At 44.7% G+C, this 15,306-nt stretch overlaps 1 protein-coding gene across 25 annotated transcripts in view; it reads right to left on the bottom strand.

Moving 5' to 3' along the window:
- Positions 1–15,306, bottom strand: part of EIF4G3 (eukaryotic translation initiation factor 4 gamma 3) — a 529,091-nt gene that overhangs the window by 193,193 nt on the left and 320,592 nt on the right. For all 25 annotated transcript variants that reach the window (XR_007770674.1, XM_050931156.1, XM_050931132.1 and 22 more), the window contains one exon: positions 2,882–2,991. Coding sequence is in view for 24 of the 25 variants with exons in the window: in XM_050931156.1 (XP_050787113.1) it covers positions 2,882–2,991 (110 nt within the window). In the remaining variant the exon portion in view is untranslated. The remainder of the gene's footprint in view (positions 1–2,881; positions 2,992–15,306) is intronic.

Below are 15,306 nucleotides of genomic sequence, written 5' to 3'. Positions count from 1 at the left end.
AACTGCACCCAGGGCTGGCTTTAGGAAGTACGAGGTCCAATTCAAATGGTTTCAACGGTGGGTCCTTCACTCGCTCTGGACCTCTGGCAGCACTGAAGGATCTGCTGCCAAAATGCCGCCGAAGACCCGGAGCGCTGCCGGGTGAGTAAAAATTAAAAAGACACCTAAGTTAGGTGCTCTTCTTTAGGGTGCGGGGCCCGCTTAAAAAGCCGGCCCTGACTGCATCATTAAGGAAGTGCTGTGGAAGGTAGTAAACCACACCGGAAAAGATTGGCCAGACAAGCTGCCCTTAATTCTGGCAGCTATCCACAGCAGTAGCAGACTAAAAACCAAAATCCAGCCTTTTCAAATCATACATTAATTCTCATAGTACAATTATAAAATCCTGCTCCTACAACATTGCCAGCAAATCGAGGGAAGTGATTATTCCCCTCTATTTGGCACTGGTGAGGCCACATCTGGAGTACTGTGTCCACTTTTGTCCCCCACCCTGAAAGGATGTGGAGAAATTGGACAGAGTCCAGCGGAAGGCAATGAAAATTATTAGGGGGCTAAGGCACAAGACCTATGAGGAGAGGCTGAGGGAACTGGGATTGTTTAGTCTGCAGAAGAGAAGAATGAGGGGGGATTTGATAGCTGCTTTCAACTACCTGAAGGGGGGTTCCAAAGAGGCTGGAGCTAGGCTGTTCTCAGTGGTGGCAGATAACAGAACAAGGAGCAATGGTCTCAAGTTGCAGTGGGGGAGGTTTAGATTAGATATTAGGAAAAACTATTTTACTAGGAGGGTGGTGAAGCACTGGAATGGGTTCCCTAGGAAGGTGGCGGAATCTCCATCCTTAGAGGTTTTTAAGGCCTGGCTTGACAAAGCCCTGGCTGGGATTATTTAGTTGGTGCTGGTCCTGCTTTGAGCAGGGGGTTGGACTAGATGACCTCCTGAGGTCTCTTCCAACCCTAATCTTCTATGATTCTATGATTCTTCTACATGTTTCCTCTCTGTGTCCCCGTATAAGAGGATGAGAAAGCAAACAAGTGGTGAAGTCACATGGTTTAATGCACTATCAGAAGGTGCTCAGATACTTTGATGAGCATTATGAGAACCTATATAGAATGAAATAGGCTAATGGTGTCCAGAAGAACTTTTTGACTTTGCACTATGAGCTTTAGTATTGTGTTAGATTTTACTTCAAACTCAGGTTTAAAGAGTATACTGAAAACATGTATGCTTCTCAGGATCACTGGACCAGATAAGTTTTCTAATCTTTTTATTTTTATGGTCTGAGAAAATGGAAAACACCTCCCTTGTCATACTTTTCTCTGCATTCTTTTATTGACTCTACAGCAACCAGGAGGTGACAATCTGCATATTTTTTTCCAGACAACAAATCAGTAGCAGAAAAAATATATTTTCCTTGTATAGATGCTTGTAGAATTACTGGGTCATATCTCATGTTCAACCAGTCATCTTGTATTTATATCATTGCTGATTCTTTTAGTTCCTCCTTTAATTTTTCTGTTATTTCTTCAATTGTAGCATTTAGTAGTGTAAGCCTGTGAGTTTAATTCTGTCTAGAAGAGTATATCTAGGGAGAAGGGCTTTAATCATTTTTTAAAACTTCTCATCTTCTGCTACAGTAGAACCTCAGAGGCATGAATACTTCAGGAATGGAGTTTGTTCGTAATTCTGAAATGTTTGTAACCCTGAACAAAATATTATGATTGTTCTTTCAAAAGTTTACAACTGAATGTTGACTTAATACAGCTTTGAAATTTAACTATGCTGCTTTTAACCATCTTAGTGCAAATGAAACAAGCACAGAAACAGTTTCCTTATCTTGTCTTTTTTTTAAAAAATCTCTTTGTGTTTTTTTTAGCAGTTTACATTTAACATAGTACTGTGCTGTACAATATTTGCATGTGTGTCTGTGTCTGTCTGTCTGTCTGCTTGCTTACTTCCAAATGAGGTGTGTGGTTGACCATTCAGTTCGCAACTCTGATGCTCGTGACTTTGAGGTTCTACTATACATTGAATATAATTTTATTAACATACAAGACTGCAACTTTCTTATCAAGTTTAAGTCTTTGCATTTGAATTGGTTTTTATGGCGTAACTACTGATTTATCTGTGATATTTTTTGGATGGTAAAAATGAACAGACTGTTCTTAAACAAAGCTGATGGTGAAGAGTTGCTAGAAGGCCTGGAAAAGGGACTTAGCATCACAGCTATGTGTTGATGACAAGGGTACAAAAAATGTCTTGCTTGCAGTACCACCCAGTTAAATGTTCTGCTTTTCCATTTCAATAGACAAAGTTTCATCCAATGTCACAGCTGATCTTCAGAAATCAAAAGAAACAGATATCCTGTACTTTGAGATGTAGGAAATCCTTCCTATCTTGCTAACAACTCTCAACAATGTTTATATTTTCCTTTAAGAGAATTCTGTCTTCAGTACCTCAGTCCATTCAATCACTTGTCCCCTACCATTTCTTCAATTTTAAACATGTTGAGCTAGATAAATTGATACCATGTTTGGTAATCACTAAGCATTAATTTCTCAATTGAAGTATCAATAAGCAGCTTTCACATTTACTACAGTTAGAATAAGAAACCACCACCCAGTAAACTCAACACTGTGAAGACTGAAAAATAAGATGAGCTAGCCAGCTTTATACACAACTGTTATTGGATGCCCTGTCCATCATCAGAAGTTCTAGACTAACAAGGAGCTAAAAGGGAGGGGAAAAAACCTACAGAAGGGTTAGGGAGTAACAATCTGAGTTTAATATTGAATTTTATATCATTGTGTCCCCTTCAATGTCCCGGCCTTGCTATATCAGACTTAGGAGATCCATAAAGAAAGTACCAGAAGATTAGGTTCTTACTGTTTTTTTCTCTCTTTTAGCTGGTGGAGGCTGCTGTTGCTGCTGCTGCTGTGTAGGCACTATGATGGGTGCTGACTGATACACTGGCTGACTTGGGTAGAACGGTGTTCCTAGGAAATCACAACAAGATAGAAACACATATTCAGTTCATTTGTAAATAAAGTAAAATGAAGATCAGAGTGACAGCCCTCTGATCCTCCCTCAAGTCCTTTGAGAAATCCCAGTTTCAATCTCCATTTTCTAAGTAGCCTGTGTGCAGTTTCTTCTGCACTTTTATCAAATCAGAATAATACATCATAACATCACAAGTGATGGAGAGAGTCACTATTCCACCTTTTTCATGTGACTGGGGAAATGGCCACATGCATCAACTTTCTAGAGGCACTGAAAATACTACTGAAATCAGACCACACTAACAGAATGGAAAATCTGCCCTTCTGTGCATTTTACTGAGCTGCAAGACCCGTAAGGAGTATTTCAAGCACTGAAAAAATCTACATAGAATTAAAGAAACAAGACTGGACTCTTTACCAGTGTCGAGAAAGCCACAACCAAACTATTCCCTGGAAGAGAATCAGCAGAAAAACAAAAAATTAAAGCTATACCATGTATTCTCCAAGTTACTGTATCAGAATTAGAGAGTCATTGCCACATTTATTTTCTTTATTTCTCCTGCAATGATGATTTCAGAAATATAAACTGAAATTGTCTCCCTTATGATCAGCCCTTTCCTACTGCCCAGTTCATTCAGAGATAACACAATCCAGGGTTGGTGACATCACCATAAACTTTTGGGATAAGGGTGCTATGATAAATGTAAGTCACTATCACAACAGCATGAGATCAAACTAGCTAGAGACATAAAGAGTAACAAGAAAACATTCGACAAATACATTAAAAGCAAGAGGAAGAGCAAGGACAGGGTAGGCCCGTTACTCAATGAGGGGAGGAAAAACAATAACAAAAAACGTGAATATGGCAGAGGTGTTTAATGACTTCTTTCTTTCGGTTTTCACTAAGAAAGTTGGCGGTGATTTGACATCTAACATAGTGAACACTAGTGAAAATGAGGTAGGATCAGAAAAGGCTAAATTAGGGAAAGAACAAGTTTAAAAATTACTTAGACAAATTAGATGTCTTCAAGTCACCAAGGCCTGAAGAGCATCCTAGAATATTCAAGAAGCTAACTGAGGAGAAATCTGAGCCATTAGCAATTATCTTTGAAAAGTTATGGAAGATGGGAGAGATTCCAGAAGACTGGAAAAGGGCAAATGTTGTGCCAATCCTTAAAAAGGGAAATAAGGACAACCTGGGGAATGGCAGATCAGTCGCTTTAACTTCTGTACCCGGAAAGATAATGGAGCAAATAATTAAGCTATCAATTTGCAAACATCTAGAAGATAATAAGGTGATAAGTAACAGTCAGCATGGATTTGTCAAGAACAAATCATGTCAAACCAACCTGATAGCTTTCTCTGACAGGGTAACAAGTCTTGTGGATAAGTGGGAAGTGGTAGATGTATATCTTGACTTCAGGAAAGTTTTTGACACTATCTCATGTGACCGTCTCATAAACAAACTAGGCAAATGCAACCTAGATGGAGCTACTATAAGGTAGGCGCAAAACTGGTTAGAAAACCATTTCCAGGGAGTAGTTATCAGTGGTTCACAGTCATGCTGGAAGAACATAATGAGTGGGGTCCTGCAGGAATCAGTTCTGGGTTCAGTTCTGTTCAATATCTTCATCAATTATTTAGATAATGGTATAGAGAGTACACTTATAAAGTCTGTGGATGATACCAAACTGGGAGGGGTCGCAAGTGCTTTGGAGGATAGGATTAAAATTCAAAATGTCTCGACAAACTGGAGAAATGGTCTGACGTAAATAGGATGAAATTCAATAAGGACAAATGCAAAGTACTTCATTTAGGAAGGAACAATCAGTTGCACACATAGAAAATGGGAAATGACTGTCTAGGAAGGAATATTGAAGAAAGGGATCTGGGGGTCATAGTGTAAGCTAAATATGAGTCAACAGTGTAACGCTCTTGCAAAAAAAGCGAACATCATTCTGGGATGTATTAGGAGGTGTGTTGTAAGCAAGACACAAGAAGTAATTCTTCCGCTCTACTCTGCCCTGATTAGGCCTCAACTGGAGTATTGTGTCTAGTTATGGGTGCCACATTTTAGGAAGGATGTGGATAAATTGGAGAAAGTCCAGAGAAGAGCAACAAAAATGATTAACAGTCTAGCAAACATGAGCTATGAAGGAAGATTGAAAAATTGGGTTTGTTTAGTCTGGAGAAGAGAAGACTGGGGGGGGGGGACATGATAACATTTTTTTAAGTACATAAAAGGTTGTTACAAGGATGAGGGAGAAAAATTGTTTTTCTTAACCTCTGAGGCTAGGACAAGAAGCAATGGGCTTAAATTGCAGCAAGGGAAGTTTACATTGGACATTAGGAAAATCTTCCTAACTGTCAGAGTTGTTAAGGATCAGAATAAATTGCCTACGAAGGTTGTGGAATTTCCATCATTAGAGATTTTTAAGAGCAGGTTAGACAAACACCTCTCAGGAATGGTCTAGGTAATACTTAGTTCTGCAATGAGTGTGGGGGACTGGACTAGATAACCTCTCAAGCTCCCTTCCAGTTCTATGATTCTATGATTAACTGTTGCTGAACAAACAAAAAAAAGTCCAGACCTTGGTTCATGATATGATAACTGAAGTGAGAACTTATTTTCAATTGGAGTTCATTTCCTTTAAAGTGAGTCAGCATTTGTTAAAACTACACTATTCTGGAATCCTAAGCAATTTTAATAATTAGTATAACAACCAAACTTTTCAGTCCACTTCTCAAGTTCAGAAATACTAAATGAAAATATTAAAAGCTAGACGTGCATAAGAACATAAGAATGGCTGTACTGGGTCAGACCAAAGATCCATCTAGCCCAGTATCTGTCTACCGACAGTGGCCAATGCCAGGTGCCCCAGACGGAGTGAACCTAACAGGCAATGATCAAGTGATTTCTCTCCTGCCATCCATCTCCACCCTCTGACAAACAGAGGCTAGGGACACCATTCCTTACCCATCCTGGCTAATAGCCATTTATAGACTTAACCACCATGAATTTATCCAGTTCTCTTTTAAACGCTGTTATAGTCCTAGCCTTCACAACCTCCTCAGGTAAGGAGTTCCACAAGTTGACTGTGCGCTGTGTGAAGAAGAACTTCCTTTTATTTGTTTTAAACCCGTTGCCTATTAATTTCATTTGGTGACCCCTAGTTCTCGTATTATGGGAATAAGTAAGTAACATGAAAAATGCATGAAAAGTTGATAACAAAGCAAATCCAGCAGATTTCAGAATTTTGTGCTACTACCTTTCAACAGTAAGATTACATACGGCAAAATGAAAAATTAATAAAATACCAAAATGTTGAGATCTACAGACAAAAAACAATTAGATAAGCGTGAATTGAACCATCAGAGTGAATTAAAAAAATATTGAAGAAATTTGGTGAAAGTTGGCACTAGAATAAAGGTCTAAAAAAACAAATTTCATGACCCTTCAAAAATCACACCAAATGCACCAAATAGCAAACAAAACAAAACAAGACACACACCATCAGCCATCAAAGTTTTTCCAACTGTAATTAAAATACCCAGAAGTGACATTTCTTGGCCTACATTAAATCTGGCCAAAGCACCAATCCTGCAATGAGATCCATATAGATAGACCCCTGCACCTACAGGAAAAGCCCCAGTGGCTTTAAAGGGGACCTAATTGGGCACAAGGATCCACCCACCTAGCTCCTATTGCAGAATATGGACCTACAAAGTAAGTAACCAGCATATGTCACAGTATGGACCACATGGAGAGGGGTAACTAGTGGTGTTCCTCAAGGGTCAGTCCTAGGACCAATCCTATTCAACTTATTCATACATGATCTGGAGAAAGGGGTAAAAAGTGAGGTGGCAAAGTTTGCAGATGATACTAAACTGCTCAAGATAGTTAAGACCAAAGCAGACTGTGAAGAACTTCAAAAAGATCTCACAAAATTAAGTGACTGGGCAACAAAATGGCAAATGAAATTTAATGTGGATAAATGTAAAGTAATGCACACTGGAAAAAATAACCCCAACTATACATACAATAGGATGGGGGCTAATTTAGCTACAACTAAGCAGGAAAAAGATCTTGGAATCATCATGGCTAGTCCTCTGAAGATGTCATGCAGTGTGCAGCGGCAGTCAAAAAAGCAAACAGGATGTTAGGAATCATTAAAAAGGGGATAGAAAATAAGACAGAGAATATTTTACTGCACTTATATAAATCCACGGTACACCCATATTTTCAATACTGCATACAGATGTGGTCTCCTCATCTCAAAAAAGATATACTGGCATCAGAAAAGGATAAGGGAAGGGCAACTAAAATGATTAGGGGTTTCGAACGGGTCCCATATGAGGAGAGATTCAAGAGGCTAAGACTTTTCAGCTTGGAAAAGAGGAGACTAAGGGGGGATATGATAGAGGTATATTAAAAAATGAATGATCTGGAGAAAGTAAATAAGGAAAAGTTATTTACTTGTTCCCATAATATAAGAAATAGGGGCCACCAAATAAAATTAATGGCCAGCACAGTCAACTTCTGGAACTCCTTGCCTGAGGAGGTTGTGAAGGCTAGGACTATAACAGGGTTTAAAAGAGAACTGGATAAATTAATGGAGGTTAAATCCATTAATGGCTATTAGCCAGGATGGGTAAGGAATGGTGTCCCTAGCCTCTGTTTGTCAGAGGGTGGAGATGGATGGCAGGAGAGAGATCACTTGATCATTACCTGTTAGGTCCACTCCCTCTGGGGCATCTGGAATTAGCCACTGTTGGTAGACAGAATACTGGGCTGGATGGACCTTTGGTCTGACCGAGTACAGCCATTCTGTCTTATGTTAATATGCATTGTTATTTACAGGCTACCTATTCCTACAATTCACCCAAATTCAACAAGGAAGATATTGTGAAAATGGACTGATGTTAGTAAACACATACCACTTTTTTAAAGGGACATTGTCAGCATAGTAACAACAACAACCCATACATAGCTAATATTTCAAATTAGGTTGTTATAATAAAGGCCGAATTCTACCCTCTATGCAGAAAGAACTGTAGGGAGGTCTGGGGGGGATGAAAAGTCTGGAAATGCATCTTGCAGAGGATAGAGATTGCTTCCTCTCTGGGAAGTATTTCACTATCATTTAAAAAAGTTCATTAAAACATGTTGGTTTTGGTTCCACAAAACTATCCTTGTTACAAAATTTAGATTAATTTAATACAGTGTCCCCTTAACGCCACATCTTTTCTCATATAGATCACAACAACTGTCAACATTTAATCTGCTAATACAGGTCTGTCATATTTGGAGCATTTCCCACAAAACTCCTCTACCGTCCAAACTCTCTTCCACAAAAACCACACTCACTCTCTCCATGAAACAAACCCCTTGCTGGCCAAATAATTTGTTGCAAATAAGTTATGGAATAATTTTAGCCTTCATTTTTAGTGAATCATTCACAAACCATGCTTATTTTTGGCAAATGTGTGTTGTTATGTAATTTCAGTCTTTGGGCTGTTTACAAACTGTTTTGACGATTTGCTCTTCATGGTATGTAGCTGGCCATTCAAGTCACATGGTTTTCTTCTCTGCTCCCTGACTAAATGCCAAACTTTTTGAAATAGGAGAAAAACCAGTAAAAAATGTTAACTGGATGACTATGGATGTATTCAGTGCACAACCCAATGGAACTTCGATCTTAATATTAATAATATAATAATAATATAATAATAATTAGGGCTGTCAAGCGATTAAAAAAATTAATCGTGATTAATCATGTGATTAATTTCATGCTGTAAAACAATAATAGAATACCATTTACTTAAACATTTTTGGATCTTTTCTACATTTTCAAATACATTGATTTCAATTACAAAACAGAATACAAATTGTACAGTGCTCACTTTATTTTTGATTACAAATATTTCCACTGTAAAAAACAAAAGAAACAGCATTTTTCAGTTTGCCTAATACAAGTACTGTAGTGCAGTCTTTTTATCACAAAAGTTGAAGTTACAAATATAGAACTATGTACCAAAAAAACTTGCATTCAAAAATAAAACAATGTAAAACTTTAGAGCCCACAAGTCCAATCAGTCCTACTTCTAAAGTGATACTTAGTGATACTGCTTAGTGATACTAAACTGCTCAGGATAGTTAAGACCAAAGCAGACTGTGAAGAAGTTCACAAAGATCTCACAAAACTAAGTGACTGAGCAACAAAATGGCAAATGAAATTTAATGTGGATAAATGTAAAGTAATGCACATTGGAAAAAATAATCCCAACTATACATACAATATAATGGGAGCTAACTTAGTTACAACTAATCAGGAAAAAGATCTTGGTGTCATCGTGGACAGTTCTCTGAAGATGTCCACGCAGTGCGCAGAGGCGGTCAAAAAAGCAAACAGGATATTAGGAATCATTAAAAAGGGGATAGAGAATAAGATCGAGAATCTATTATTGCCCTTATATAAATCCATAGTACGCCCACATCTCGAATACTGTGTACAGATGTGGTCTCCTCACCTCAAAAAAGATATACTGGCACTAGAAAAGGTTCAGAAAAGGGCAACTACAATGATTAGGGGTTTGGAGAGGGTCCCATACGAGGAAAGATTAAAGAGGCTAGGACTCTTTAGCTTGGAAAAGAGGAGACTAAGGGGGGATATGACAGAGGTACATAAAATCATGAGAGATGTGGAGAAAGTGGATAAGGAAAAGTTATTTACTTATTCCATAATACAAGAACTAGGGGTCACCACATGAAATTAATAGGCAACAGGTTTAAAACAAATAAAAGGAAGTTCTTCACACAATACACAGTCAGCCAGTGGAACTCCTTACCTGAGGAGGTTGTGAAGGCTAGGACTAGAGAACTGGATAAATTCATGGTGGTTAAGTCCATAAATGGTTATTAGCCAGGATGGGTAAGGAATGTTGTCCCTAGCCTCTGTTTGTCAGAGGGTGGAGATGGATGGCAGGAGAGAGATCACTTGATTATTGCCTGTTAGATTCATTCCCTCTGGGCTACCTGGCATTGGCCACTGTCGGCAGACAGATACTGGGCTAGATGGACCTTTGGTCTGAACCAGTACGGCTATTCTTATGTTCTTGTCCAGCCAATCGCTCAGACAAACAAGTTTGTTTACATTTGCAAAAGATAATGCTGCCTGTTTCTTGTTTACAATGTCACCTGAAAGGGAGAAAGGACAGTATCTGTTCCGTAACTGGCGTTCTTCGAGATGTGTTGCTCATGTGTATTCCACTATAGGTGTGCGTGCTCGCCATGTGCACCTGCACTGGAAGTTTTTCCCTTTAGCAGTATCCGTAGTGGGGGAGCCCCGCTGCGATCCCTGGAGTGCTGCCGACATATCACGCTATAAAGGGGGCTGCATGCTCCCCCCACCCTCAGTTACTTCTTGCCAGAGAACTCCGACAGAGGGGAAGGAGGGTGGGACGTGGAATACACCTGAGCAACACACCTCAAAGAACGCCAGTTACGGAACAGGTAACTGTCCTTTCTTCTTTGAGTGATTGCTCCTGTGTATTCCATTATAGGTGACTCCAAGCTATACCTGTTGGAGGCGGGTAGGAGTTTAAATGTAAAGTTTCAAGGGTTACTGGGGTGGAGCACTGCCCTACCAAACCCGGCATCATACCTTGTTTGGGAGACGATCGCACAGTGCGATGAAAAGGTGTGGACAGAGGACCACGTAGCAGCCCTACGTATATCCTGAATAGGGACATGGGCCACATAGGCTGCTGATGAGGCCTGGGCTCTGGTCGAATGTGCCTTCACAATACAGGTGGGGGAACCCCTGCCAGGTCGTAACAGGTGCGAATGCACGAGGTGATCCAGTGGGAGATCCGCTGGGTGGACATCGGCCATCCCCTCATATGCTCGGCTGAAGCAATAAAAAACTGGGGGGACCTCCTAAATGACCTGGTTCTGTCCAGGCAAAAGGCCAGCGCTCTGCGCACGTCCAATGTGTGCATACAGCGTTCCTCATTGGAGGAATGCGGTTCAGGACAGAGGATCGAGAGAAAAATATCCTGATCCATGTGAAAAGACGAGACTACCTTCAGCAAAAAAGTGGGATGAGGGTAGAGCTGAACCTTGTTCTTATAGAAAACCGTATACGGTGGTTCAGAAGTCAGGGCCCTGAGCTCCGAGACCCAGCGGGCTGAGGTGATGGCCACTAGGAATGCCACCTTCCATGACCGGTGGGACAAGCACATGGCTAAAGGCTCAAAGGGAGGCCCTGTAAGGTGGGAGAGCACCAGGTTCAGGTCCCAAAGTGGGACCGGGGGTCTGGCGTAAGGGAATGCCCAATCTAACCCTTTCAGAAACCGCACGGTCATGTCATGCGAGAACACAGACAGGCCCTGCACCAGGGGGTGGAAGGCCAAAATGGCCGCCAGGTGCACCCTGATTGAGGAGGGTGCCAGCCCTGGGTCCTAAGGGACAGGAGGCAGTCGAGTACAAGCTGGATAGACGCAGAGAAGGGACAGGAACCTCTATCCCTCGCCCACATAGAGAATCTATACCATTCAGCCAGGTAGGTTCGATGTGTGGAGGGTTTCCTACTTTCCAGCAGGACATTTCTCACATCCTCAGAACACCTCCCTTCCTCCTCATTTAACCATGGAGCAGCCACGCTGTCAGGTGGAGCGCAGCTAGGTTGGGATGGAGGAGACAACCTTCTTCCTGGAAGAGGAGGTCCGGGTGGTGCGTCAGCCTCCACAGAGGGGCCGCTAAGAGTTGCAGTAGGGACCCGTACCAATGCTGACGGGCCCAATCCAGGGCTATGAGAATAACCCTCGCCCCATCTGACTTCACCTTCTGTAGGACCCTGCCTATTAAGGGGAAGGGTGGGAAGGCGTACAACAGGAGCCCCAACCACGAGAGCAGGAACGCATCCGATATCGCCCCATCGCCCCGTCCCGCTCTGGAGCAGAATCGAGGACACTGTCGATTCTGGGTGGTGGCAAACAGGTCTACCTGGGGAGCACCCCACGGTAGGAAGATCAACCGCCAGGGACCACTCAGGCTGCTGGGAGAACATCCTGCTCAGGCGGTCGGCGAGCGTGTTGCTCTTGCCAGGCAGGTACAAAGCCCACAGAAGTACGTTGTGGGCTATACAAAACTCCCACAGGAGTTGGGCTTCCTGGCATAAGGCCTGGGAACACATGCCCCCCTGTCTGTTAATGTAATACATGGCGGTCGTGTTGTCTGTAAGGACTCTGGCCACCTTCCCCTATATGTGCTGGCAAAATGCCACACATGTCAGGCATACAGGGTCAGTTCCTCTGGTGGCTACATGCACTGGGTCCTGACATCCCCCATGTGGGCTCCCCAGCCCAGGTCTGAGGCGTCCGACACTAGGTCTAGTAAGGGAGGGGGCTCTCGGAAGGGGATACCTTGGAGCATGTTGCTCAGGAGGGACCACCACTGGAGATCTGCCATCACCCTGGGCGGCACCGTGACAACCTTGTCCAGGCTGTCCCTGGTCTGGGAGTACCGGGAGGCCAGCCAGAGCTGAAGGGGTCTCATCCGAAACCTGGCATGTCACACCACATAGGTGCAGGCTGCCATGTGGCCAAGGATTTGCAGGAACACCTGTGCCGTGGTTAACAGAAAGGCCATGACTGAGGCGATGAGAGCTTTGAGTATCTCAAATCTGTCCCCTGGGAGGGAGGCCATGGCCACCCGGGAATCCAGCAGCGCCCCTATAAAGCTTATGCGCTGAACCGGGATTAACGTGGATTTCTCCTCGTTTATCAGTAGGCCTAGAGCTGCACAGGTGTTTAGCAGAAAGTTCATGTGCTGCTGCACCAGAGACCAAGACCGGCCCTTGAGCAGCCAGTCGTCGAGGTAGGGGAAGATTTGCAGCCCTTCTCTCCTGAGGTGGGCAGCCACCACCACCATACACTTTGTAAATACCCTGGAGACAGTAGAGAGGCCAAAGGGGAGGACCATAAACTGGAAATGGTCCTGACCCACCATGAAACAGAGGAAACGTCTGTGACCCTCGAAGATGTAGATGTGAAAGTACACATCCTGGAGGCCTAGCACCGTAAAACAATTCCCTTGGTCTAGGGATGGAATAACAGAGGCCGGGGACACCATGCAGAATTTGGAACGAACCAGGAACTGGTTGAGATTCCGCAGGTCGAGGATGGGCCAAAGCCCGCCCTTCGCCTTTGGGATGAGGAAATACCTGGAGTAAAAACCCCTGCCCTGGTATTCCCGAGGTATCCTTTCCACCGCTCCCAGGGAGAGGAGGCGCTCCACCTCCTGGCGGAGGAGGGCATGCTCTGGGACCCCGGCCGGCTGCCCGGACGGGGGACAGTTGGGAGGAGTGGAAACAAACTGCGGCCTGTACCCTTGGGAAATGGTGCTGAGGACCCATTGGTCCGATGTTATACGGGCCCATTGCAGTCGGAAGGCCGATAAACAGTTAAAAAAAGGCGACTTTATTAACTGGGTGGGGGGTACACTGGCAACAGGCCCAGTGACTCCCCTCAATGAGTCAAAAACGCCGCTTTCCCAGCCATCTGGCCTTCGAGGTCGCAGGCCATGGGGCCAAACGGGATTGACGTTAGGACCGATGCCTTTGTTCCCTCTGCCACTTAGGCAGGGGTTCGATTCTGCCCCAAGCCAGAGGAGCAGAGGTTTGAGGCCTGGGCTTGTCCTTAGGGGGCAGGATGTAGAGGCCTAGGGTATGAAGTATGGTGTGGGAGTCCTTCATCCCGTGCAGACGGGTGTCTGCCTGTTCTGCAGATAGGGCCTTGCCATCTAACGGCAGGTCCTGCATTATAGATTGGGACTCGACCGACAACCTTGAGAGCAAGAGCCACGACGCCCATCGCATGGAGACTGTGGAAGCCATCGTACGAGCGGCCGTGTCCGCTGCATCCGAAGACGCCTGGAGAGCTGCTTTGGCCGTGGTCGCACTCTCGTCAATCAGAGCCCGAAACTCCTTTCCATCCTTGTCTCGAAGAAAGGGTTCAAACTTGGAGAGAGAACCCCAGAGATTAAACTCATACCGGCTCACCAGTGTCTCGTGGTTGGCCACTCTGAGCTGGAAACTCATGGATGAATAAACCTTTTCCCCAAAGGTATCCAGTCTACGAGCGGCCTTGTCTTTTGGTGTGGGCGCGGGCTGGCCATTCCGCTCACGGTGGTGGACCGACTCTATCACCAAGGAGTTAGGAGCGGGGTGAGTGTATAGGTACTCATGACCCTTTGTGGAGACGAAGTACTTCCTCTCGGCCTTTTTGGAAATTGGCCCAACTGAGGCCAGGGTCTGCCAGAGGCCAGTGGTGATGCTGGCTACTCCCTGATGGAATGGGAGCACCACATGCCCCGGTACTGAGGAGGCAAGGACATTAAAAAGGTTATCAGAGAGCTCCTCCATCTCCTCGGCCCGGAGCTCAAGATTTGCTGCCACTGTCCTAAGCAGCTCCTGGTGCGCCTTGAAGTCCTCTTGGGAAGAGGGAGACGGTACCGCAATTGAATCACCCTGCGCCAAAGAGGTGGATGGTGCGGTGCCTTCAGCAACCGACGGCATCGTGGGCTTGATTTCCGGGTCCGGTGCCGTGGGTTCAGCGTCCACGGTCTGATCCCGGTGCCGGGAAGGCGACGCAGGGCGGCCCTGAGAGGTTCCCGCCACAGAGCGAGGTCTTGACTGTGCAGGAGCCTGAGAGACACATTGGGCACCGGCAGGGCTTGTTGCTCATGCAGTGCGGTTCGGGGAGAGACAGCTGCGCGCCGACGCCAAAGTCCTGGAGGAATGCACGGTGCCGTAGGAACAACTGGAGTGGTCTCTGTCGTGACGGCTCCTGCCCCGAGACTTCGACCTAGAGGAAGTCGAGAGGTAAATATGCAAAGAGGTGTCTCAGGACTCCCTGCGACGCCTGTGACCACAGCGCTTTGGTACCGGGGGCTCTTGGGACGCACTCCAAGCATAGCCTCTGTGATGGCAGGCGCTTGGGTATGAGCGTCAATGCCGATAGCGGCGAGACCTGTTTCTCTTGGACTGGCTGGAGGAGGAATGGCGCCGTCTCTTGTCATCTCCTCGACAGCGTCCGAGACCAAAGGAGTGAGATCCGCTCACTGAAGAGCCGGGATGCGGAGTCGACATGCATTGTGGGGCTATACTTGGCACCTCGACCCGGGAAGGTACCTTGACCTCCAACATCTCCGGGGAGGGTTGATGGGCACCCAAGGGCAGCTTCCCATGGGACCAGGGGCCCGACTGAGGCGGCGCACCCGGCACCGGAAGCACCAGGATATCACACGCG

The sequence above is a fragment of the Gopherus flavomarginatus genome, chromosome 21 (assembly GCF_025201925.1).
Source record: "Gopherus flavomarginatus isolate rGopFla2 chromosome 21, rGopFla2.mat.asm, whole genome shotgun sequence".
Classification (NCBI taxonomy): domain Eukaryota; kingdom Metazoa; phylum Chordata; order Testudines; family Testudinidae; genus Gopherus; species Gopherus flavomarginatus.
This window is presented reverse-complemented; position numbering and strand designations above follow the sequence as displayed.